The following is a 27920-nucleotide window of genomic DNA, read 5'->3' as shown; positions in this document are numbered from 1 at the left end:
TTTACTGTAATATTGATTTTTAATTTTATCATTGATGGTATATATTGACCTCTCATTTGATGTAATTAGTCGTGTTTGTTAGAAGGTTGCATATGAGATGACTAAGACAGTTAAGATGATGATATATACAACATAATCTTTATTTTATATATGAGATACAATCGTTACGAATTTGATATATATATTTACTTTATTTGTATTGTTATAAGTTAAATAAAACAACATATTTTAAAGCGTTGTTTAATGTATTGATATAGGTTTAAAAAGTATTGTCCAATGTAATCTATAACAATGCTTTTTATTTATCTATAACGATGTTTGGTAATGTCAATAAGCTAGTTTACAGCTTATAGCTCTTTACATTTTCTTTCATTTATAACTTTATTATTTTATTTTTATTATTTTTATCCTGTAATACAAAATAACTGCTCAACTTATTCAGTGTTCTCTCACTCACTACACTTTCGTCCACTAGCTTACAACTTCACTTTATTATCAATTATTAAAGAAATATTATACAATATTAATTTAATAAATAATCTAAGATATAAATGTCAACTCAAAAATATGAATTAGACTTAGAGAAAACTTTTATTGAATCGCAAAAGAGTCTATAAATAAATAAGTAAAAATGAATCTTTACAATACCTTTTTTCTTAGTTTGTTGTTGTTACAAATTATTTATTATCCTTCCTATAACAAGTAAATTGGTGAATTAAGTTAGTAGGGATTAGAGAAATATTAGTTATAAATTGAGAAATCATGAGATAAGTAGTGAAGATGTTGCTAACATGATAAATATTAGTTATAAGTTGAGAAATCATGAAACAAGTAGTGAGCGCATTGCTAACATGAGTTCTTGGAGTGGTACAACATACATACACACTAATTACATTCAATTAATTCAACAATGAAAGGAAGGTTACCAAGGAATATCTAAGGTTGGAGGAGTAATTAGGGCATCACTACGTCGAGGTATCCTCTTCCAAGTCGAATTTAAATGAAATGACAAATTGAAAAATTAAACGATATGAAAGCGACAACTTAGACGAATAGAAGCTGAACCAATTAAAAAAACTTGAAATTAGGGTTTTAGATATATGAGATGTGAAGAATAATGTTATTGGAGAGATGAGAATATGGAGTAGAAAAAAACAAAAAAATAAATAAATAAATAAAGTTAAGTCAAAAAATTGATTAAAAAAAAATTGAGTAAAACAATACTCGGAAGAGATTGGATAAAAATGTCCTTTTTTTTTAAATTAAATAATTATGTCATTTTATATTATATAAAGCTAAATTTATCAAACACTTTAATTTTAATTAATTAAATTTTCAACTATCAGTCAACTTTTCAACTATTAGTTAATTTATAGTTTAATTTTACTACACGGAAGTTAAGACTTATCTTGAAAGAGTCTCGATTTTTAAGTTATTAACAAGTGTTATAAAAATATTTAGACGCTTGTCAAGATCTATTTTAAAATTTGATTGTTGGTAACTTCTTTCAATAAAAGTAACTTGTATAAAATGAAGAAAATCATCCTGAATCATAATAACAAATTAACAACCACTTCTAAATATCAAAATATTAACAAGATGTTAGTGCATATAATAAATAAAGTTTTGTTAAAAAGTGTTTAAGAGCCTTGTTTAAGGATTTTAAATAAAATAGTTATTTATTGAAAAAGTTAAGAATTTTAATTTTCAGAATACATAACTTTCAATAATTTTTTTCTTTCTTTCTTAAACAATGTCCTAATTATGTTATATCACGTTTTGCACTTGTAGCAAATATTATGATGAAAATATAAATTAATTATCTCTCAAAGAGTAAACATATACAATTAATAATATTAATTATTAATAAATTTAATATTATTATATTTTTTTAGAAAAATATTTTTTACGATCCTTTAATTTAATTTCAGACAATAACTAAGTCATTTATCTTTTTTTTTTTTTTTTTTTTTTATTTTTGTTTTGGTCTTTTTTTTATTTTTAAGTAACAATTGAGTCATTTATGTCTTAAAATATCAACAATGTTATCATTTTTTACAAAATTCTAGAAAATTCAACATCATATTTAAATAAAACTCAGAAAATTAGTAATCATCTTCAACAAAATTCATATTTTATCAAATTCATAACTCAAATATTCAAATAAATTCATATTTGCATCTCCAACAATATCAAATTAATCAAATAAAAAACTCATATTTTAAGATTTAAGTTAGGGGTTTAATTTGAAGAATGGTAGAAAGAAGAAGATATTTTCTTGGTGATTTGGGGATCAAATCTTAAAGTGTGAATTTTTTATTTGATAAATTTGATATTTTTAGAGATTAAGATATTAGTTTATTTGAAGATTTGAATTATGTATTCGATAAATATATAAATTTTTTAAAAATTAATAATAAATTTTTTAGATTTTGTTTGAAAATGATGATGAATTTTTCGAGTTTTTATAAATAATAAAAAAAAACAAATATTGTTGACATTCAATTTTCATACCATTACTTAAAATTAAATAAAAAATCAATTTTGAAAAGAAAAAGACAAAAGATTAAATTGTTACCTTAAATTTAACTAAGACAATGCTAAATATATTTTTCCTTTTTTTTCTCCATAATTTAATCAATGAAATCTTATATTTAGGGATGAAATTAATATTTAGTTAAAGGCAAACCAATATTTATCATGTAGTTGTAGAAATTAGTCAATTTATCGAGTAATGTTTATCAGTAATAAAATATAGTATCATTGATATTAATATATTGAGGTGATAATTATGTCCTTTTAACAAATTCAAAGAATGTTAAATGAGGTAAACACGAACTAAATAAGCTGAGAAAACATAATGTAAAATGTAAAGTGCAACTAAAAAGTAAATTACAAAAGTATTTAGTTGTATATTAATTAATGGTCATAAAAAATGGTCTGAACGACTTACATTTATAGTAAAACTAGACATTACCTCTATCTAATATGTTTTTTTGACAATTTTTTTAAAGGAAAATGGATAAGATAATACGTAGTTCGGTCGAAAATAAATAATATTTAAATATAAATTGTTTTATGCAATATTCGAACAATGTATTATATAAATGTAGAGTGGTCTATTCGGTAAGGAATCAATTTATATATCACAAGGATTGAAGTTCTATTTCAACACTTTAGTGTACTTTGAGATCTAACTCACATAAATTTAAATTTGTTTACCAAATGTAGAGTGTTCTATTTGTAAGCACATGTTAATGCTTAGTATTCTTCACATTCTTGCCAATTTATCTCGTAACAATTAGCCTTTTTCTTTTAAATTTCAAAAATTAAAATATTAATTTATCCAAAAATTTATTGGAGTTTCTTCTTCCACCCCTCATTACTATTCGAATTAGTCAATTTAAATATATATTTGGACAAAAAAACACAACTAGATTAATCAATCTAGACATATTAATGGGAGGTTTGAGAATATAAGAGATGAAAGAAGAACCTATCAAAATTTACAGGACCATTTGAGCAAGTATATCCACAAGGAGAACAAGATCAAGAGAATTAGATCCTCTCCTCCTTTCCCTTCTACAGCTCCCTATATAATCTACAAATTTCAATCTCTCTTCCTCTTTTTCTTCATTTCATCCCAATTTTCTTCCTTGCCTCATACTTGTTTAAGCAATTGCACGATAGCAGAGCATCAATTTTGGGGTACAATTTTGGGACTACATTGATTAAATGTACCGATGTTCTTTAATTTAATGGAGTAAATTATTATTTCATACGTTTTAAAGAATGTACTCTTAAGGATAATGGAATCAACATACTCAAATCTTTTAATGCCCTGCAATAGCGAAAACAAGTGTAACGAAGAGAAAATTGAGATGAAAAGAAAAGACGTTGAGAATTGTGGACTGGAGAGGATCTTGAATCCTCCTCTCCTATACCTTCTACAATTCCCTCTTTCCTTCATTTTATCTTAAATCTCTTCTCTCTCCTTTTACATTAGTGTTTGCTGCTGCACCACACCATAGAATCCATTTTGGGGGAACGACTCAAGTTCGCCAAGATTGGACTCATGGAGGGGAAGCTCGCCATTGGATAAAAATATTAATAATTTATATGCACAATAAGAAAACAGGACAGTACATCAGTCTTCGCAAACCCAAACTTGTAACCACAAATGAACAGTGCAAGAGAGAGAAAAAAAAAACAGCAGATACAGGGCAACCTATAAATTTCTGTACATAATATTTAAATGCATTACAGAGACTTGTATACAAGCAATAATTTGTTCCAAGGCACGCCTAACACTAGAAATTTGAAACCTGAAAATGAAAAAGGAGAACTAAAATAAAAACGTAAACCAAGGTTTAACCAGGTCGCTTTCCAGACAGGCTGATTGAGCTAACTTTCAAAGGAGTTGCGACCACCAACGGAGCTTCAGGGGAGTCACTAACAGCAAATTTGTCATGCATAAATCGTGATTCTATGATTGACTCGTCCTTCAATACTATTTTATAACAGTAACAGCTTTTCAGCCCTTGTTGATTCCTGTAGCATTCATGAGCACTGTTCTTTACCTGCTGAAAATCCCATATCACACTGAACTTGCCCACAGTTGCAACAAGGTGGCGTTCTTGTTTACCATTTTCAGTGACCTGAAAGACAAAAAAACAAATGATTAATACTTGCTGCAGGCTGACTAACTCAATAAAAGTAAACTACTAATCATAATCAATTTAAATCAATTTTTCTAATTCACATCACATGCCCTAAAGCTATGTCCTGTACTCTACTAATGACAATCCTACATTTTCTTGCATCATTCCCGTTATTCTTGTTAATCATAATCAATTTTTCTAATTCACATCACATGCCCTAAAGCTATGTCCTGTACTCTACTAATGACAATCCTACATTTTCTTGCATCATTCCCGTTATTCTTGTATCCCTATTACAATTTTTTTAATAGCCTCCATTATCATTTAATCTCGCCCATCATTTTTAGAATCTGTCACTTGCACATTGATAAGTATTCAAGCACTTAGAGAATCTCCCTTTAAAGCTAGCTATCAATAGGAAAGAACCAAGCCACTTAAATACTCCACCGCATCCCATCCTACTCGATATGGGACTTGAGCACCCATAATACCCTAGTCCCTGTCACACACCTTGCTATATTAGATAAGCTCTGTGATAGTTTCAGCATGGTTCTAAATCTAACACGCATAACACATTACCTCTATGTGTAACCAACCTTTTAAACATTGCCAATATAACCAAAACCAAAGGAACAGAAAGCATCTGATCCACTAGGTTTACCCCCATACGATTACTGAATCATAGATAGCAGAAGTTCAATCCATGTATGAATAACACTTCTGTTTTTTCATATGGTAATAAGCCTATAATAGCAGGAGAAATAATTTCCCCTTAACAAAAAAAAATGCAAAATGAAATTTTCAGTGTGAACTATTGATGACTCTTTAATGACAAAATTTTCAGTTTAATGAAATTTACACATATGAATGAAAAGTTCTTTAATGAAAAAAGAGGTATAATAAAGGTAACTAGATTCATAGTAGTAGTTAGTTAATCAAAGACAGTTAAATGCGCATATTAGTAAACACCCTTCCACACTTATTTTTTCAAGCGTAACAGAGAGTGATTCAGGTTATTTAATGCGACCATTGTTGAACCTAACCAAAAAATCAGAGTATAGTGGACAGAAAGAAAGTGTCAAATAGTGTCTTGCTGTCATTCATATTCATATTCATACAAATGAAAGGTGATGCAACATGTCAATGCAAAATAGAAGGCAATGAAACCATAATGGAGAGAAGTGATTGATTACCCATGAGAAATGGCCACCATGAAACTTATTGGTTGTCCCAGCCAAATGTGAATCCAAAGGAGTAAGCTTCAACAATCTAGGAGCAGGTATCCTATTTCCCATCCGACCACTAAATCCAGTCTTTGTCATCCCATCTTTATCAGTAAACAATGTACAAATCAACACCAAATAAGTATCAGTAGTACCCAACACCCACTTTCCATCAAAAGTAACATCAACACTTGTAATCGGCGAACCAAGCCCAGGAAAAGCCGTCTTAGCCTGCCTCATCGATGTCTTCGAATACAACCTTATCTTCCCATCAATAGACCCTACAACAATGGAACCATCTCCAGTTGTTGCAAAGCACTGAAAATTAGTTCCTCTTGAAAATTGATGCCCTTGGTTCCAATGCAACACTGGAGAACCAGAGTTTGCTATATTCTGAACAATTCCTTTTCTATCACGCATGTCCCATTGACAGAGTCTGTTATCATCCAACCCTAAGAAAGTTGATTCCGAAGGATCCAATTGTGAACCTTTAGTATCATTTGTGATATCCCTCATCGTGATATCACAACCATCCTTCTCGAATTTCCACTCTGTAACGATCTTCCCCGTTTCGATATCGAGCTGGCGAAGCTTTGAAGCGTGAGGACTCATGAGCATCATGTTAGTCTCCGCCCTCATCAACAATGCCTTATTCGGTGTCTCTTGCCGAAGATTTCCGCCGTCAAATTTCACGGCAACACCTTTGCCGTGAATTCCCCGGTCGAAATTCCGGTAAACCTGAACGCCGGAGTCGTTGAGGAGGAAACTGTTGTCGAGTGCACCGAGAGTTAGGGTCTGAACACCTCCGGTTGCAGCCTCTTCGAACTCCTCCATCAAATCACCTCTTGATCGAAAGGGTTCAGGGCTCTTCCGGGAACCGTCGTCGGAATATGCATCTTCCCAGACGGAATCGTCGGCGGCTTCAGGCTTCACCCAACCGATGAACTCTTTGCCGTAAACCTTGATTTTGTTGTCTTCGGTTGGAGAGAGACCGTATACATTTTCGAAAGTGCAGTTCTGAAAATCGGTGACGAATTTCCGGTAGGATTCGTCGGTGGGGAATTTAAGAGCCCAGACACCGTTGGAGACGAAATCGACGCGGCGTTGATCGCCGAACATCTTCAATTGTAGTTCGGTGGAAACCCTAGCACGAATTTTGGAACCGACTTTGAGAATCCATTGACCTTGAGCGACGTCGTTTTGTTCGTCTTCTTCGTCGTCAGATTTGAGGAAAGCGTAGGAAGTGCGTTTGTCGGAGATGATCCATTTGGCATTGGGAGTGTTGCCGCCTATGTGAAGGTAAAGCTTAACGGCGTTTTTAGAAAGAGGCGTTTGTGATTGTGATGAAGAATATTTGAGTTTTAAGGCTTTGAGTCTAGCGTCTACTTCGTCGAGGTGTGTGGAATGGGATTGGGTGGAAGTTTCAGCGTCATGAAATTGGTCTTGCTCTTGCTCTTGTTCATCTTCTTCTTCTTCTTCGTAATCGGAGTCGGAATCTGTTACTTCGAGGCCCTCGCGGCTTTGAGAGGTACCCATCAAATCAAAATGGTTATATGATATTTTTTTTCTGTAATTGGAATGTTTGGAGAGAATAATAAGAAAAATCAGTTAACGGTTTTATAGCGTTACAGTCGGTTGCTGCTTTACTCGGGCAACACGCTGCTATGCTTTGCTTTCAGCGTCATTTTAACGCACCTTTTTTTAAATAAATAAAAAGGCAAAGTAACTCTGTAGCTGTTCCCCGTGGTTTTCATTTTTTGGGTCTACTTCGTCGTTTTTTTTCTTACTTTACTTCGTAGCTAAGGTTAAGACTAGTTTTTTTTTTTCGGTTGATAGTTTAAGACTAGTTTAAAATTTGAGTTTAAGCCGGTAAGAAATGGGCTTTTCAGTAGTGGGCTCGCTGGGTGCTTAGAAAAATAGGAAGAATTTTTTTTTATTCTGTACCCCATATTTATACTTACACCCTCATAAATTTTTGAAAATATCAAATATATTCTTAAATTTTTTTACTATTTTATATGTCAAATATACTCTTAATATTTTTTTAGTATTTTATCAATTCAAATTAAGGTTTATTGGAAAATTTAAAAAAAAAAATTCCGATACAAAAGATTTTTATTGAAAAACTTTTTTAAAGTCCTCAGGTGGCACTATTTAATTTTTTAAAAAAATAATTAAAATTTAATGTGTATTAGAAAACTTCTTCACAAGTTTTCCGGTAAACTCCTCCTGTATCGAAAAACTTGTAAAATGTTTTTGGTATAGGTTCCGGAAAACGTGTGAAAAAGTTTTCTGGTATACCAATTTTTTTTAAATAACTTCTTTTTCAAAAAATTTGGAAAAAGTTTTTTTAGAGTGTAACTACTTTACCGGAAAACTTGAAAAAAGTTTTACGTAATGTAATTCTTTATCGAAAAACTTGAAAAAAGTATTCCAAAATGTAACTTCTTTACCGAACAACTTGGAAAAAAATTTCTGGAATATTGAATTTTTTTTTAATAAGTTTTAAGATTTATACAAAGACAAAAATGTCATTTCTTTGCATTTATGAGAGTAAAGATAAAATGTGAGGGGTATAGGGTAAAAATTTCATAGGAAAATTGGATTTTGTATCTTCAATTGCACTTGTACCTTCTAAAATGTAAAAAATACATATAAAAAAAATTATTTTTATTCAATTAAAGGTAAACAAAATTATTTTAAAATCTTACTCCTCACTAAATTTTTTGGTAATTAACTTTTTTCCCCAAAAAATTTGGTATACAAATTAAAATTACTGGAAATTTCTTTTATACAATTTTCGGTGGTATAATTAGTTTATCAAAAATGTCAGCGCACAAAATTTTATGTAGTATAAATTATTTACTGAAAATTTCGCCAACAAGATTTATGGTATATTATTTTTATCAAAAATTTCAATATGAAATTCCTGATGCGTAATTTTTTTTTTTTGGATTTTTTTTAATTTAAATTTAGGATAAAAGAAACACCATTATGTATAGATTTGACTGAATTATTCACAATTGATCAAGTTTTTGAGTCACGAGAAATTGTCATATCATGAGTAAGAGAGGTTGACCAATAAAATCGAGTAGTTGTTATCATTATTCGCTCTGACGTAGAGATTGGAAAGAGAGGAATGAAGTCAAAATTAATTATTAGTTGTGATATAGGTGAAAAATATAATTCAAATAAAAATAACTTAGGGACTTCAACTAAAAAGTGTGATTGTTCGTTTAAACTTAGATCCAGATCATTGAAGAATGATGAGAGATGAATTATTAGTTTAATGTGTGGACTTCACAATCATTAGTTATTAACTACTTTGGAGAATAATGCATTTGTGGGACGCTTAAAAGAAGAAGCTAAAAAACATGTTGACGAGCTAACAAAGTATCACGTTGCACCGAGGCATATATTATCATCTTTGAGAGATAGAGATAAGGAGAACGTGACTAATATCTCTTAAGTTTATAAGCGACGAAACACATACAAGAAGAATTTGAAAGGACTCAGAACTGATATACAAAATTTGTTAAAGTTACTTCAATCTGAGAAGTATACTTGTTAGAGTATGACTCATGAAGACTCCAACATTGTGAGGGACATGGTTTGGACGCGCCCATATTCCATAACTTTGTTGAACACGTTCCTTCTTGTATTGATCATGAATATCACCTACAAAACTAAAAAGTATAGGTTACCATTGTTTGTAATTGTTGGTGTAACTTCAACTTGGATGACATTCAATGTTGCATTTTCTTATATGGATTGTGATTGTCAAGAAAATTTTTGTTGGGCATTGGAGAAGTTAAAAGAGTTGTTTGTTTCAAATACCTCATTTTCTCAGGTGATCGTGACTGACAGAGAACTTGCTTTAATGAATCCAATTGAAGTTGTATTTCCATCTTCAACAAATTTACTTTGTCAACTTCATATCAACAAAAATGTTTGAGCCAAATGCAAACAATATATATTAGAGAAAGATATGTCGGAACCCATTCTAGAGTTGTAGAGGAAAATTGTTTATTGTTCTAAAGAGAATGAGTACGAGCAACTTTTGCAAATGTTTAAGTGTGTTGATAATATTATTTTCTTTGACTACATCAGAGACACATAGTTGACACCTAAAAAAAATAATTTGTTGAAGCATGAATCAATCGAGTGTTGCATCTAGGAAATACTACGATAATAGGTATGTCATTAAAACTTAACATTTTGTTTAATATTTATACTTATATAGTATTAAACATGCATGATAGAATTTTTATTAAAATAATATCAAACTTTTTTATGTTTGAATATTAGTGTTAAGTCTACTCATTGGTTATTGAAGAGATTTCTGGAACACAATAAATGAGATTTTTATAAGGGATGGGGATGGTATGAATGTCATGTTGAAATTGAAAATTATTAAGATAAAATGTTCATTTGAGATAAGTAACGATTTCAAAGAGCATATACACAACAATTCATTATATGAGAATTTGACTTTGGTTGTATCTAAGAAAACTTTAATTGATATTGTTGACGAATACAAGAGAGTCAGATACGTCGAAAACTACAAAGTTGTGTGTTGTTGTATGCTTAGAAACACTCATTGACTACCTTGTGCATATGAGTTGGCACGATACAAGTTGAAAGGTGTTCCAATCCCATTAGATGTTGTTCATATACATTGAAGGAAATTAACCATGAATAATGGTCCAAAGGAAGAAAAGTTGGAAAATGATTCAGAGTTAGAAATTACATCAAAGCTGAATATAATTGGGAAAACATGGAAAACACTTAATGTTGTTGGAAGAAGGGCATTGAAGAGAAAGTTCTATGAAATAGCATATCCAGAGACAACATCAATGTGTGAACCACGAGATAAGATCAAAACAAATGATAGTTTGAAGAGGAAAAAAAGAAAAAAGCCGAAGGGATTTGATGTATATCGCGACCCTTCATTTTTTGAGCATGTTGATGTATTTTATTCTGATAATGCAACTACTCAAGTCTCTCATCAAGGACCCATGAAACATCACAACAAGTCTCTCATAAAGCATCCAAACAAGCCTCCTAACAAACATCTTAACAAACTTCTTAGCTTACACCCAAACAAGTCTCTCAGTAAGCACCTATGACGAGTAAAGTTAGAAAGTATTTCGACGAGTTTCCTCCTATAATTCATCCATATATTGAAGACATATTTAATGTTAAAGTAGATGGAAATTATGGATATCGTGTTATTGATGTTATACTTTGTCATAGTGAAGAAAATTGGAGCATTGTGCGCCGACAGTTGTATTCAAAAATTAAGTCCAAACTTGATTTATATGTTGCATTATTCAAGGAACGTTTTCTAGAAGTGATTGGCTCTTTACTCGTAACTAATTTGGGAAACCAATCCAACGAGAAGTGGATGAACATTCTAGATATGAGTTACATGATAGCAATAAAATATAATCTCATTCTTGTGACAATGGGAAAAAAAATTTCTTTGACTTTTTTTCTCATTGAGAGGTGCACATAATAGAGACCTATCACATGATCCTATTATCAACATTGGTCTTGTTAATGAAACTCGTTAGGTTCAAGTTAAATTGAAATTAGCATGTATGTTGCCTCAACTTGTATTGCATTGGAAGAAGCACTACAATGATGAGTCTACATCATGGGCTATAACTTTTGTAGGACATCTACAATATTGAGATTCATTAGATTTAGAACATACATCAAATTATGTCCTTTTCAGATAATTGACACTTTTTATTTTATATATATGCAATTTTCAATTAATTAGTTTGTTCCCTCTGCACTTCACATTCCTTTTTGTAACAAAATTCATTCACATAATATACAAAAGATAAAATCATTTCAACTTTTAACAAAATAAGTCTAAAGCCATAAAGCAAAAAAAAAAAGTTTGAATAATAAGTCAATTGAGATAAGTTTAAATAAATAAGTCTGAATAATAAAATAATACAATAAAAATAAAAATATAGTACTAATGATAATCCCCTTTTCTAGATATGTGTAAAGTTTTCTCTAATAAGACATGTATTTCATCTTCAAGATCTAGCCTTTGTAAATCTAAACTCTGATGTATAAGATCACCTATTAGTTGACACCGTGTATACTATTTACCATGAGTAGTATTGGGACCAACATCATGATTATGACCAGAACCAATATCATGACTTGGACCAGGACCATAACTAGGATCAAGACCAACATCATGACTAGAACCAAGACCAATATCATGACTAGGAACATCAAAGAATGTAGTTTCTACAACAACGTAAGGGATCATTCGAGGATGAGATATCCTATAGTACCACTAAATATATCATTCAATAGACTCGTGTGAATACGCAATTAGATGAAATCTAGTACGAAAGGATCATACAGAGTTCTTGTACCTAATCTATTCAACATCAACATCACGTACAATGAGCATCAATGATGTAAGAGGGATGTGACGAGTATACCCAAACTGATACACTTGTATGATAAATACGACACCATCGTGGAATACCAACGAATGTACCCTATAAACATCGACACAAACCGAAATTATGTCGTGGAGTCTTCATCGTAATTTGACGTCCAGATAATATCAATCGCTCCCAAAGCATTCAACTTCGCTTTGTAGTATGCTAAGTCCCTAGATGTTTGTTTCGCATTTCATTAAAACATTCGTGGCATTGAAGATATAGGCTTAGTTATACCCCACTTACAAATGTCAGGGAACTGTTCATAAATCCATGTATGTAGATAATAAAAAGTAAAAATAATTAAATAAGCATCTTATCAAATAACAATATAATAAGTATAAAAAATAATATAATAGTACCTGTAATAGAGATAAATACCCTTCAATCTGCTTCGTTGCAGACAATGTACCATCTCTAAGATAGTCATATAAAATAACAAGAGTAGTTGGTCCCCATGCCCATTTACCACAAGTATCAAGTTCTTGAAAAAGAAACAATTATATTGTAGATACAAGAGTAAACCTCTTGTCAGATAGTATGGAACACCCTACCAAATGAAGTATGTATGCCCTTGTTGCACAATCGAATCTTCCTTCACGAAGTTTCATAAAGAATATAGCTTTTAACCATTCAAAACTATATGAAGCACCTCTATTGACCCTAATTTCATTCACATCTTCATCATGATCAACTCCCAATAACTCATTAGCAGCAATAATGGCCAAATCTTCCTTCATATTAGCGAGAGGTGTGAAAAACTCTTCATAATATGGTATGCCTAAAAGACTCCTAACATCGTCAAGAGTAATAGTCATCTCACCAAATGACATGCGAAATGAACTAGTGTCTTCTCTCAACAAAAACATATATGAGATTATTGTCAATCACGCGTCAACTACATTGTTGCACAGAATGTAACACAGATATAGTAATTCATTGATCTATCTGAATAGGTAATCCATGTATGATATATATGAATTTGTCTTGTTTTTTTCATTTGATACAACTTTCAAGGCACGTCTATTCTGTTTAACTAAAATAATACACTAAATTATACAGTTATTTAGTTTACTATATATATACTAAGAAACTTCATTGTTGAAATAATTCTCTTAAAAACTATTTTTTTCTTCAGTTTTTCTTATCTTTCTCAATTAGTATATTTCATCATGTGACCATACTCAGTAAATCAAATTAAACTCTAATGAGTTCCTATAACCAGTGAACAATAAATCAACTATTTTCAAATAAATTGACTTCCTAAAATCAGCTTTATAATAAACTATACTATAAATATATTAAACTATACATTTTATGCTATATTATACTATATAATAAAATAAATTATTTACTAACATGTTCATTCCGAACTTTAACTGCAATGTAGTGCTCATAGGCTTTAAGGATCTCCAGAAAATAGAGGTTGTTCAGGCTGTTGATGGTGATGCATGTTATCGTGGTGCTCTTGATGCTCCTCTTGATCATCAATCGTAGAATCATGTTGCTCAAATTGAGGCTGGATATAATAATTCTCCTCTTGTTGCATTTATTCGCTTATCTGGTCTTCATTGAAAGAAAAAAAATTGAATGAAAAAAATGTAAAAAACAAAACATGTACTGGAAATTTCAGGAACAAATGAAATTTCCGAGAGTTTCACCGAAAATTTGAAATTTTTAGTATTGAAAAGTAATTATCGGAAATTTCGTTCTTGAAATTTCCGTTAATAGAATTTCAGAAAGAAAAAAAAAAAATCTTTTTCCAAAAATTTCATATTGTAGGGTAGAATCAAGTATTTTTTTTGTTTTTACCGTAAGCTTAAGGGTATTTTAGTAAGTTCAAACATATAGTTTAAATGAGAGGGTACAAAATTCAATTTTCGAAAAATGGAATTGTAAAAAAATTAGGTGTAGGCTTTTTTTTATAGAAGTAGTAATAGAATCAGTATTTTAATGTTTTTTTTTCAACTATCAATTTAGTATTTTAAAGTTTAGAACACTTTATACACAGTGATGGGTAAAATTCAATGTCCTAAAAATTGGAGGGTTCAACTGGGAATAGAGACCTCATGAGGTCCAAGTGAGCATAAAAACCACTCAGTTATAAAATCGGAAACTGAACTAGAAAATTGTTGAAAAACCGATAAAATCAAACAAAATCGATTGTTTATGCAGTTTTTTTAGTTGGAATGCGAAACAAAATCGAATGTTTTAATGAAATGCGAAACAAACATCTAGGGACTTAGCATACTACAAAGCGAAGTTGAATGCTTTGGGAGCGATTGATATTATTTGGACTTAGTTGGATTTATTATAACTGTAACAAAATCGAAATAAATATTTATAACTGATATATAAAAAATATCAAATAAATATTTATCAATAATAAATATAAAAATAACAAAATAAATATTTGTCATTAATAAATATTAAAAAAATTTGTGTTTGAAATAACGTGAGTGTCATAATCAATTTTTTAGTTAACTATGACAGCTGAGAACAACCAATTTTGGAATAATATTTTTCAACTAGAAAAATTGTATAAACAATCGATTTTTCAATTATTATGAATAGGATTTAATTTATATATCTATTTGAGGTGATTATGAAAAAAAAAATCATCCTAAATAAAATTAAAACATTCGCAGTTCGATTCGGCTTAGATGACAACTCTAAAAAAATTATATACGATTCAATTCAAATTATTATAGTTTAAGTTGAATCGTTTTCAGTTTATCCAAATTATCATTTATAAAATATTATTTTAAAATAGTCAATTATAAAATTACATTAAAATAATTAATTTAAAGCATAAAATTATATATAAATATATTAAATATTAAGATTATGAAATAATATTATCGATTTTATTTGAAATATATGAAATAGCAATAAAAATATATCAAATTAAACGAATATATATTATTTAAAAATCATTAAAACTAACAAGTAATAGTTTTATAGAATATTTGATCGTGCTAGTAAAAAAAAAATAAATATTAAAATTTATATATGTTATTCGGTTAGTATTTCATATTGACCCAAGACTCAATATGCCTCCGTTCACAAAGATCGATCTAACCTTTTTTGAGCTTAGATTGTAACTAGTCTCCATCGTAAAATGACTATTGTCTCTAATCTTAATGATTGGGAGGAGATAAAGACAAAAATCGTTGTGCAATGTCAGCTAAGCAAAGACATTTTAGTCTTCTACAAATTCAATCTCCACGATATATAATAGTATTATTCTTATACATAATTAAAGGTACATAATTTTTTTTTCTCACTTAACATTCCTTTACCACGGGGCCCTTTTTCTTTCAAAATTCTGATTTGTGTTAAAGCAAGGGTTTTATATGGGAGTTGATATGGGATTTTTTTAGGCAAAATTTTGTCCTTTATCTTTTAGGAAAGTTACATTTGGATCATTTATGTATTTTTTAACACTTAGTTCCCTAGTTTAGTTTAGTTTCTTCTTAGATAATTTAATTTTTTATTTTTTCGATATAGTCATTTAAGTTATATTAAATTATGCATATAGTCCATTAGATTTTACGATTTTCTTGAATTACTATTAAGATCTTATCCAAATAGAACAATGAGTTGACTATCAAAACTATTTTATAAGTAAATGAAGTTAATTATATTAATTATGTAGATAGACATTTAATACCAAGTTTTTAGAAATTATATCTGTGTCTAAATGATTGTAGAAAAATCAAGAAATATAAACTATTTATAAAGTTTCATGATTGTCTTCTAAAAGAATAGTATGAAGAACTTATTGTTGCAATATTTGGTTGAATTTTTAATAATAATATATTTTCAATTGCACTAGTCGTTGTTTAAGGTGAGATAAAAGACTAAATAAATAAACATGATGAAAAGACTAAATCAATAAAGTAAAAACTTAAAAAATTTAAACAAAAACTAAACTAAATTTAAAAGACCTTTGTGCTAAAAAAAACATAAAAGATCAAATTATAAACATAAAATACTTTTATTTGCCATTTTTTACAATGTATAAAAAAATAGGACGATATTGCATATCAACATTGACTTATCCTTCTAAAGAGTCTCCTCAATACTTTTCAAAGGCATCTTTCAAGCTTGGAACAATTGTAAATTTGAAATAACTAATTTCATATGACAGCCATCTATACTTTTTTTTTACATTTTTGTATAGACATTGTTTTTTACATTTTTGTATAGACATTGTTTTTTACATTATTAGATGAACGATAAAAACTGGATATGCTTCATTGCACCACTAAACAAGTTGAGCGGCTTAAACTTCTGCCTACCAATAATGGCTTCTTTGTTAGAGATGCACCATAACACTCACAAATTAGTACCTTATTCTAAAAGAATGATACCTGATACCTTATTTGTTGTATCACGTCTCAAAATTCCATACTTACGCATACAATATTTTCGAACATAATTTCAAAAACAAACATGTACTACATTGCATGGACAAAAAACGAGAGCTAAATTTGAAGTTGCTAAAACCAAAAAATATTTAATTACATAAAACCATACAAGAGCAGATATAGCAGCAATAAGTAGAAAAAGGGAGAGAATAGTGCTGATATCTGAGCATGAAGCAAATACATTTTAAATCAGTGCATACTACATAATTCATCTTCTGTCCCTAGCAGTATTCTTGCTATTGTAGGATTTGGAGTAATGATTCAATCACCAATAATCCCCACAAGAGCATTTCCCATCCTTGAAATGATGGAACCTTTTGTTATCTCTGACAATCAATTCCCTACCTACAATCCTAGACATGATCTTAATGGCATTGTGACAGTCACCACAAACACGTAGGTTCTTGATAATCCTAAGAGGTGTTCTAGGTGGAGTACTAATAAGACCATAGGCAATTGCTAGACGTTCACTGTGGTAGAGCAATGCCTGCTCCTTTGCTTCCTGATCAATGTCATGAAGAACGTATCTTGTATCAGGAACATATCCTGCTTCTTTCATTCCACTCAAAGCCTTCAACTTCTCATCATCCTTGTAAAGAGTGGGATTCTTATACTCGATCATTCTGTTCCTGCCTTCGAGCATGCTAATCGCAGAATACTTTTTCGGGGGCGGCGTAGGGATCTTATTTGCAACAGCCTTTGATGGGTCAAGTCTAACAATCAACTCCTCAACATGGTCTTCAAGATCAATATCTCCATGAATTCGAGCATAACTCTTGAGGGTCTCCAATACTGTCACTGTTGGCCCAAATGGCAACTTCTCAATAAACTCCTCAGCCTCTTTGAGGTATCCAGATTGTCCAAGAACTTCCAAAAGCCCCATGTAGTGCTCAACCCCTGGTTCAATTCCATACTTGTTTTTCATGGATTCAAAATGTAGGTAAGCATCCTCCACAGCCTCTGCACTGCCACAAGCCGATAATACTGCAAGCAAAGTCTCCGAAGTTATCTCCAAACCCAGCTCATTCATATGCTCAAATAACTGCAACGCCTCATCTCCCATTGTACTATTCGCATATCCACGAATCATCATGTGCCAAGAATCCATGTTTCTGTTAGGCATATGATCAAACACTCTACGCGCATCAGTCATACTTTTACAATTCCCATACATCTCAATCACCTTATTATGCAACTTGAAATCACTCCTAAAAGTAGATTGTAAAAAGTAATCATGCACTTTCTTAGCATCCTCAACTGATTTCGATTTGCCACACAAATCAAACAGAAGATCAAAGCAATTAGCATCAGCTTTAACACCTTTTTCCATCAATTCAAGCGCCTCTTTAACATTCCCCTCACGACAAAAACGTGTCAAATCAACAATAGAAGGAGGCTGAGCTTGTTCTTGAACAGAAGCTCGTTCGTTCAACTGATTAGGGTTTTGAAATTGGCTATTAGAGTTTTGAAATTGGTTGTTGGGGTTTTGAAATTGGTTGTTGGGGTTTTGAAATTGGTTGTTGGGGTTTTGAAATTGGTTTGGGTTAACAGTTGGGGAGGTCTGGGGGTTCCAGTGATTCTGATTGTTCAATCGATTGGAACTATTGGGTTGTTGAAAGTTGGGATTTTGAGGAGGTGATGGCCGGAAGTTGGGGTTTTGAGGAGGTGGTGGGCGGAAGTTGGGGTTTTGAGGAGGTGGTGGGCGGAAGTTGGGGCTTTGAGGGTTCCAGCCCTGTTGAGGAAATCGAGCAGGGGCATTATGGGTATTTTGAGGAAAGTGATTATGATTGTTGAAATATTGAGGAGGAGGATGAAAGGGTGTGTGATCAGATTCAGAGGGTGGTTGTTGAGAGTGAGGAGGGAATCTACCGTACTGATTTGGAATAGCAGAGGTACTTAGGGTTTTGCACAAGTGGTTGCCATGGATATAATTTGTTCGTAGCTTCAAAGAGAAAGAAGAAGATAGCATTGTTGAATTGAATCAGTGGGAACTTCAACTAGGGCGTAGAGAAATGCAAGTACTTTATTTCATCATCCAAAAGCTTCATTTCTCTGCGGCCAAAACATGGGCCGCTCTCTTTTTGGGCCACGAGTTGCTTTTGCACACCACGTTTCTTATACACCTCCTGTTTCTCTTTTTTTTTTTTTTTTTTTTTTTTTTTCTTCTTATAAATAAGGTTAGAAAAAAGTATATTGAAATTTGAAAGTAATAAGGATGTCAACGTGATAGAGAAGAGAGTTTTTCTCTGTTATCCATCTCCATCCCACGAAATGTCCAACATCCACATAATGAGTAATGACACATTTATAGATCAAGTTATATTTCACGAGGGTAATAATGTAGTTTTTTATATATTTTTTTAAAAAAATATAATTCACTTTTTACTTAAATTTTTTAATTTTTACGATATATAACAAATATGAGATTAACATTGACGAAAACATATCTAGTAGAATAGATTAAATTCTCAATATATAATAAATTTAAATTCAAATCTTATCTAGAAAAAAAAATATTTATACACCACAAATAAGATTATATATGATAGAAAAAATTTATTAAAAAAAAACTTCACATATATTTCTTTTTATTTATTTATGAATCAGATACATTTTTTATAGCCTATTTTCAAATGTTACCTTGTCAAAATAAATAAAGAATACATTATAGACAATCATAAGCTATTTTTATTATAAAAAGAAATACACACATAATTATTTCCAAATAACGTTTTCCATTTTAAATTAAGAATTTCTCTAACAAAACAATACATTTTCATGTTTTCCTTAATATTTGTCTTCATCCCATATATATTCTTTTAATACATGGTTAACTATTTTTATTTCATACCAATTCATAATTAATTAATTTACATAATCATTAGTGTCAATTTTATTAATAATAACAAAAATGCAAATTATTGACTAGCAACTACACTACTCCGTCTTTATCTGACTTATTTTGTTTCAATTCTCTTTTATTCACCTAAGAGATGATTTATGACTATTTTCTTTTTTCTTTTTGAAATCACCTTTCTAAATAATTTGTTATTTCTTTTTTATTTAAATAAGTAATTTATAAATATATTCAGTTTTTTTTCGTGGTTTTTTGTGACTTTATCGGGTTTAGTGCTACGTTTTTGTTCATCATCTTGGTGTAATGCTATTATGATTTTATGTCTTGTTGTGATGTTTGTTTAATTCAGATTGAGAGATCAACTTAGAACGATATGATGTAAATTTAATCAATAATTTTAGTGTCTTCAACGTTACAACCTCTGCGACATTAACATTCCGAACACTTCAATTTTATCATATTTGTAAACATTGTGTCGTTTTATGATATTAATCTAGATGTCATGACTTTGTTTGCAAATTCAACATCTTTGTTTTTACTACTTTTGAATTGTATTGTTGTCGATATAATTTCTACTATAAATGAAAAGCCGGTTTTAGTAAAAAAAAAAAAAAAAATAGAATGCAAATTATTGACCTTGACATAAAAAAGTATTCGAAATTTTATTAAATCATATCATTGTCAAATATAAATTTTTGTAAATATTAGAAAAATAAAAGTATTAAATTTAATTAATATGATACAAATAATTAGTAATTACAGTTTTTTAATATGAGGGAGGGATATTATTACGTAGGTAAAATACATTCAACAATCATTTAACCCTAAGTTACACAAATATTTTGCTGTCCTTTAAGCAACCTACTACAAATATGCCAAAAATAAAAGCAAATAAAAGCTATTTCATTTCATATTAGCAATATTTGACTTGTTCTTATTCATTATACCATTTTTTTCAACGTATCTTCTAGTGATAAGTCAAAAACTTACTATCACGTGTTTAAGAAACTAACGGCAAGAAAAAAATGTACTTTTATTCAAAATGAAATATAAAGAAAAATAATTGTTGAAGAATTCATATATCTCATTAAAATAATAGTTTATTTTGGGCAGTTTCTGTTATAGCATGATGATTGGGTAGTTAAGTATGCAATGAAACAATTTGGTGATTAATACGAAGTTAGAAACGCCAAGGTAGCTAAATAGAATGGATATGTAAGTATGACCAAGTCAAGCCATGGCTATTTCTATCTTTCAGGACAGCCTTGGACGTGTCATCCTTTCTGAATCTGGAACCAGGCAATCTCCATCTCCATCTCCATCACCACCATCTTTCTCTTTCTCCTCTGTTTTTTCAACAAAAAAACCCTTCCCTAATCGCATGCCTTCAGGTGGGGCAGTGGCTTATGACAATATGAGTCCCTTCGTCTTCCTCCTATGGCTTGTCACTGTCCCTCTCCTTGCCCACCCTGCCCTTTCTAACCCTCTAGGTACATACAATCATCTAATTCTTCATACATAATCTTTTCTTAATATGATGATTATATATTTTCATTTTATCCGGTGTATAATTGTTAAGGATTTTATTAGGGAGGGAGTACAGATGCATATAATTTAATCTCTTATGTTAAGAATTTGAATTGCTAGCTTGTAACATGGACCGTTAATTAATTGTGCATGCATGCAGGGTATTTTATAAACTGTGGGGGTTCAAATGAGGTAACGGTAGACAGTTTGAAATATGTTCCTGATGGAAGCTACACAAAGGTTGGAAGCGTTGCCACAATCAATCAACCAGACTTGTTGCCAACACTCACCACATTGCGTTACTTCCCCAACACGCAATCTAGAAAGTTTTGCTATTCATTTCCGGTTATCAAAGGCAACAAGTATCTTGTGAAAACCATATACTATTATGGAGGTTTTGATGGAGGGAAGCAACCACCAGTGTTTGATCAAATTGTTGAAGGGACAAGATGGAGTGTTGTTAACACCACAGATGATTATGCTAAAGGTCTTAGTTCATACTATGAGGTTGTGGTTGTGTCTCATGGGAAGAAGTTGAGTGTGTGTTTGGCTAGGAATGAACATACTGGTACCTCAAGTCCTTTCATCTCTGCCTTGGAGGTTAAGAGCTTGGATGGTTCTTTGTATAATCCTACTGATTTTTCCAAATATGCACTTGTAACTGTTTCTAGACATTCTTTTGGAGGTGAAGATATCATTAGGTACATAAACATAAATATTCTTTTATGTTTTTTCATTTTATTTAGTGTCTAAATTGTCATGAGTATGAAAAATAATAAAAATAAGTATATGGGTATTAGAGTAAGGTTAATTACCATTAATATGTTGTTTTGAGTGAAACTGGACTCAAATCCCTTAACCAATGACTCAGATTCGAGCCTTGGCATGAGAGGAGAGACCCACTTACAGTGATCGGTTAGATTCATTAGTGGAGATTAGTTATTCTCAAAGTCAGTTGATAAACTTCGCATCAATGACATGGTTAATTGCCAAAAAATAAAAAAAGAGTAAGAGTTACTTATAAATATAGTGTGACACAAATGATAGATACTTGAGTCCCTTAAAAGTTTGATTTCTGGCTGGTGTGTATAAAAAACTATATGTTAAAAGAAGTCAATCTCTTAAAATGAATTTCTATTACTTCGTGAGATTAGTCTATGGAGTGAGGGTTAATTAAAACATTGCAAATATTGCTGACTCATTTGAATGTTATGTGTATATATGTATTCAAGTTGTAGAAAATGTGGAATAAATACACATATGATATGAATTCTGATCATTGATATTTTTGTATGTGAACTTAGTTTTCCAGATGACAAATTTAACCGGATATGGCAACCATTTAAGGACCAAAATCCAGTTGTGGCAAGCCTTTCAAATGTAACTTCTTCAGACTTCTGGAACCTTCCTCCAGTTAAAGCATTCAGTTCAGGAATAACCACTAGTGAAGGGAAGACACTTGAAATTAATTGGCCACCAGTGTCCCTTCCAAGTACCTACTACTACATTTCTCTCTATTTTCAAGACAACAGAAATCCAAGCCCTTTAAGCTGGAGAGTCTTTGATGTTTCTATAAATGGCCACACTTTTTTTTCAACCCTTAATGCCACAACTAAGGGTGTCACAGTTTATGCTGCACAATGGCCACTTTCTGGACAAACCAAAATTACTATGACACCTTCTGGTGAAATGCCTGTTGGACCTGTGCTCAATGCTGGAGAAGTTTATCAGATTCTTCCCCTCGGCGGTCGAACTCAGACAAAAGATTGTAACTTATACTAATCTCTAATCTCATTATTTTGAAATTTCTTTCATTGTACTACAATTTCAATCATTTAATTGTAATGACTATCCATATATAGTAATTGCCTTGGAAGATTTGGCTAGAAGCATTCAGAATCCACCTCGGGATTGGAACGGTGATCCTTGCCGGCCTAAAGGACATTCGTGGACTGGAGTTACATGCTCTGAACAATTTATTGCACGAGTCACCTCATTGTAAGTTCATGTGTATAATAAATCCTCTGCAGCGACTGTACTATACAATTGACTGTAGAGCCACTGAAATTAAGTTGAACACAAATTTATGTTTTTCTCTTATAGATCTAATGGCTCTGCAGTGGACTGCACAGTGCAGACGCTGCAGAAAATCTAATCAAATTCTTAATATATAGCATTGAAGTATGTTTTATTTGATTCATGTGACTTCATTTTATGATAAATAAAATGAGAGTGGAAAAATGATTTTTACTTATAGTTTGTCCCCTTCATATTTAATGGTGGATTCACATATTTTGATTTTGTTGTATGTGTGAAGGAATTTAACTAATGGTGGCCTGGCTGGGACACTACCTCCAACTATTGGAAATCTAACTGCTCTTTCTCACCTGTATGGAATCTAACCTTTTGATTTCAAATATCCTAAATAATCCCTTTGTTTTATTAAATCATGCTACTTTGTGTATTAATTTGATTACAGTTGGCTTGGGGGAAACAAATTCACAGGCAAAATCCCTGAATTAGGTGGACTCAAGGAGTTAGAAACTTTGTATGTACCTCATTAGATGAATCACCTAGCATTATTTTTTATTTCATATATTCCTTAAATTTTATATAGTAAACGGATATTTTACTCCCTTTTTTTCTTGGATAATTGCTGAATAAAGGCATTTGGAGAATAACAAGTTTGAAGGACCACTTCCTCCATCAATACAGAAACTTCCAAAACTGCGTGAGATGTAAGATTTTTGCAATTTAAGGACAAAAACAGAACAATATTGCCTTGCTTTTCTCACATGAGTATCCACTGAGAACGTAACTTTTTTTTTTTGTGCCTGTGGAAGCAGCTATTCTGATATGCAAAATAACAAGTCTGATGGGAAAGCTACTACCAAACACTAAAGAAAAGTGAACTCCAAGTAAGCTCAACACTAAAGTTTTTCACCTTTGCTACGTATAACAACATTATGCATATATTTTCCCCAGAAGCTGAAACCATATTGCTAACTGATAATTGTCTGTTTTTGCTTTTAAGGTGGTTTTCAACAATTCTTCTGTGAGAATCAGCATAATGCCAATGCGAATCCGACCGGTTTTGTATGTGATTGGGAAGTTTTGAATACAATCATAGTTCTAAGGGGAAAAGGAGAATTGAAACCAAAGGAATCCCATTATTTTGTAACACATTGTCAAGAATCATATTGTAAATCAGAACTATGTGAAGTAAATACATCATAAGTTAGTAATGAGTACAAAAGAAAAATAGATTCTATTATGATTGTTTGCTTTTCCAGACTGTGTTTCTATGTGTTTGCTGAGATATTGCATGTTCTTTACTTGATTTTCATTCTAGTACCGCAACCATGCTAATATTGCCAATAATAATCACCACTTTGATACATTATTGTTTTGGTCCGGACTCAGAGTGTTCTAGTCCAAACCCAATATAAGAATGGGTGATTTCAGATCGATCCGAGCCAATTGAATGACATTGAAGAAGCTTCTCGAAACTAAGAAAAACCACCATCCAGGGTAGAATCTAGAGTTGTTGTCTATCATAATTCACTTGGACCTCCAATTGTGACCACTAGATGAACAAAAAGGAAATCTGGTGATGACAGACACGATAACTCATTTGTATTTTCATCCTAAGCCACCTAATGGCAGTCATACTTAGATTATGGCTACCATATGGTACTCACTATTCCCTGATTAGAAGAACACATGTCCTACATCGAAGGGGGATCCGAAGATCATTGATTCTCCATCTGATGATCGTAACAGAAGTCTTCTAGAAATCCTAGAAAGACTTATTATATAAAGAGGACCTATATAGTCATAAAGGTACACAAAAATTCTAATCCTAAAACATCTAATTCTCTAACGAATTCTTACTTGATCGTTGGAGTGTGTGCAGGTACACCGTACGCCCCCCAACGTGAGCAAAGGATTAGGAACCTCCTTCAACCGTTGTTCACCACCGATCCCGAATTCAAGTTACTACATTCAATATTCCTTCTGCGGAATAATATGACTAGAGACAAAATTTAAGAGATAAAGATTACATAGGAATCATAGATGGAACGTGCTAAGCATTTCTACTAAGCTATGTTACATAAACTAACATTGGGACTACTGAGTCTATGACTAACATACTTATCTTTAAGAATTAAGAGTAAATATTTCATTCGTCTCACAATAAATATCATTTTAACAATAAAAATTAGTTCTTTTAATCGTTAGATATATGCCCCCATTAACCTTTTTATCATTTTCCGTCCTACTCAATTAGTGTTCTTCAACCTCCTTTATATTCATGAGTTAATGGGTTACAAACTCAGAAATTGCTCACAAGAAAATAGAATTTTTTACGGTGTAAAAAGAGATCTTTAAACTACAATCTTAATTCAACAACAATTTCTTCTTCTCTAATTTGTTCTAGATTTGTAGATATATGCATCAAATTTCAGAAATTAAAATCTAAAACCCATTTCATTAGGTATCTTATTCCCACTTTATTTTGCATCTCTTCCTGGCTAATCTCCATTCTTCTTCACAAATTTTTTAACATTGTATTTTGTGTGTAGCAGCTTATCAGAGGTAATTTGATTGATCAAAGCATATATTACGAGTTTATTTGAAGTATGTTGTTGCCATCTCCCTCTCTCATCCTTTTATTTCACTTTTTTTATTTTTATTTTTTAACTCCAAGTTATTTTGGTTTTTCAACGGTTGAGATTTGTGAGTTTTTCTCCAAAATATGTGTTTTCCTTATTAATTTGAATCAAATCTAGAAAAAAAAATGAAATGGATTTTTTATTTCCATTCATAGGTTTGAAGTATATATTTAGAAATAACAAAAAATAAATTTTTCACTTTTTACCTGTGATTTAGATTTTAGATTTTTTTAGAAACCCTAAATATATTTTTAAGACACTTGTTAGTGTATTAAAAATAAAAAATTTACATTAAAAATTATACATTTTCTTTTTTTAAAAATTGTATATTCCATTTTTTAGTATATAATTATTATTTATAGCTTAACATGTGTTCTAAGGGTACATGACACATGTTAGTATGACCCTGTTTTTTTTTTACTAAGATTGTCAAAAAATCTCATGCTTTTTTTAAGTAATTTTTGAGTTAGAAAATAAAAAAAATCATAAATATAAATGAATTTAAAAAATATTAAAAGGAGTTTGTCGGAAAATTGATAATAAGGATAACAACATAAAAATTTACAAATTAAAAGAGAATTAGATGACTAATTTTATAAAAAATCTTAAATGACTAATCTCTTATAAACTTATAATTAAAGTACTTCATAATGTATTTAACCGTAATTTTGTAATAATCAAACAACAACAACAACCGTGTTGAACTCAAATATTCATGTAAGGCTGAAATTATCACTAAGAAAACCTCAACTTATCTAGTTGGAAGTACAAAGCAACATTATTGTTCTCAAATTGTAGTAAAAATAAATAAAAGTAAGTGTTCTCAATTTCATAAGAGTAGAATAAATTTGAGTTGCTTTAGGAACAAGTTTGAAGCGCATTTGTAAGCATAAGTGAAGAAACATGTACAAATCTGTACCAACAGGTTACCACTAGCAAAGCCTGCCAATGGGAAGATAGGGTTTTGGAGGAAAAAGAATGAAGATTTAAATGGAGAAGTTGACCAATTAGGATATTTTTACATGAAATTGCTCATTTATTTTTTAGAAATAAACTTTAGTCATATATTTATCTCTGAAGAAAAAAACAAAGGTATAGTTTGTTTTAAATCATCCACGTTCTAGTTCTCCATACCAAAACAAAAAACAAACATTTATTATCTTCTTATATTTTGCCACTGGTATTGACAGAATCACATGCTTACACACACCTCCATAAAGTGATAGCATAGACTAGCAAATTCAGCCAATAGAGAGAAGAAGAAGAAGTAGTAGTAGTAGTAGTTGTACCATAAAATTCGTTTTTGACTCTTCTTTGAGATAATAATCACTCTGTCTTGTATTCTCCTCCCTTCAACTCTCTTAACTCCTTAATTATTCCCCTGTTCTCAATTCTCAATTCTCAATTCTCAATCTATATGCAAATAAATAAAATAATTATAAAACCCTTCATTGTTCATTCTTTTGAGTCACACACACTTCGCTATTTGCTCTCACGAATGTTCTCTACGAATGCAAAACCCCTCCTCTTCCGCTGCCATGCTTCCGCCGGAGACATCTCCCTGGGTCCCACCTCCTTCCCCCGCCTCTTTCAATCACTCTCCCTTCCAACCACTGCAACCGTCTCCGGTGGGCTCAAAATCATCCAAGGCCACGACGGAGTAGCACCCTTCATGGAGAGTGGCGGCGCCGCAGCGAGACGCGCCGGAGGAAACGAGGGAATGAGGGTGAAAGCGAAGGAGAAGAAATGGTCACGAAATAGAGAAGGTTACATGGTTGATAATAGTGAACCTCTTCCACTTCCCATGAATTACCCTGATTCTTCTCCTGTTTCTTCTGAAGAGATTGACAAGCGTCTTCAATGTGACCCCAAATTTGAGGTTTTTTAAAACCTATCTTATTTACCCTTTTATTTTGGGTTCATTTTTTGCCACATATAATTTGAATAGATGTTTTGGTTGTTTATGATGAGTTTGTAGGATTGTAAAGAGGTGGTTTATGAATGGACTGGTAAGTGTCGTAGCTGCCAAGGATCGGGATATGTAAGCTACTATAATAAAAGAGG

The 27920-nt window shown here is 31.3% G+C and overlaps 4 protein-coding genes across 4 annotated transcripts in view; 2 read left to right on the top strand and 2 right to left on the bottom strand.

Moving 5' to 3' along the window:
• Positions 1-4217: 4217 nt before the first annotated feature.
• Positions 4218-7553, bottom strand: LOC101499505 (protein CYPRO4). Its single transcript, XM_004505156.4, has 2 exons — positions 5855-7553; positions 4218-4658 (listed from the first exon to the last, which is right to left on the bottom strand). The coding sequence occupies exons 1-2, from the start codon at positions 7418-7420 to the stop codon at positions 4371-4373; spliced, it is 1854 nt and encodes a 617-aa protein (XP_004505213.1). The 5' UTR covers positions 7421-7553; the 3' UTR covers positions 4218-4370.
• Positions 7554-16838: 9285 nt separating this feature from the next.
• On the bottom strand, positions 16839-18817 carry LOC101499185 (pentatricopeptide repeat-containing protein At2g15690, mitochondrial-like). The gene has a single exon (XM_004505155.4). The coding sequence runs from the start codon at positions 18763-18765 to the stop codon at positions 17062-17064; it is 1704 nt and encodes a 567-aa protein (XP_004505212.1). The 5' UTR covers positions 18766-18817; the 3' UTR covers positions 16839-17061.
• A 1993-nt stretch (positions 18818-20810) lies between these two features.
• LOC101498863 (probable LRR receptor-like serine/threonine-protein kinase At1g67720) lies at positions 20811-24454 on the top strand. The gene is made up of 9 exons (XM_004505154.4): positions 20811-21143; positions 21341-21881; positions 22485-22948; positions 23043-23178; positions 23498-23569; positions 23660-23728; positions 23847-23918; positions 24027-24098; positions 24215-24454. Exons 1-8 carry the CDS (start codon positions 20891-20893, stop codon positions 24079-24081), a joined length of 1662 nt encoding a protein of 553 aa, XP_004505211.1. The 5' UTR covers positions 20811-20890; the 3' UTR covers positions 24082-24098; positions 24215-24454.
• Positions 24455-26700: 2246 nt separating this feature from the next.
• LOC101498518 (uncharacterized) overlaps positions 26701-27920 on the top strand; it is a 5369-nt gene continuing 4149 nt past the window's right edge. The window contains exons 1-2 of the mRNA XM_073369445.1: positions 26701-27735; positions 27835-27920. Coding sequence (XP_073225546.1) covers positions 27274-27735; positions 27835-27920 — 548 coding nt within the window. The 5' untranslated portion in view covers positions 26701-27273. The remainder of the gene's footprint in view (positions 27736-27834) is intronic.

Source organism: Cicer arietinum, chromosome 6, assembly GCF_000331145.2.
Source record: "Cicer arietinum cultivar CDC Frontier isolate Library 1 chromosome 6, Cicar.CDCFrontier_v2.0, whole genome shotgun sequence".
Classification (NCBI taxonomy): Eukaryota; Viridiplantae; Streptophyta; class Magnoliopsida; order Fabales; family Fabaceae; genus Cicer; species Cicer arietinum.
Note: the sequence above shows the minus strand (reverse complement) of the source record. Positions and strands in the feature narration are given on the sequence as shown.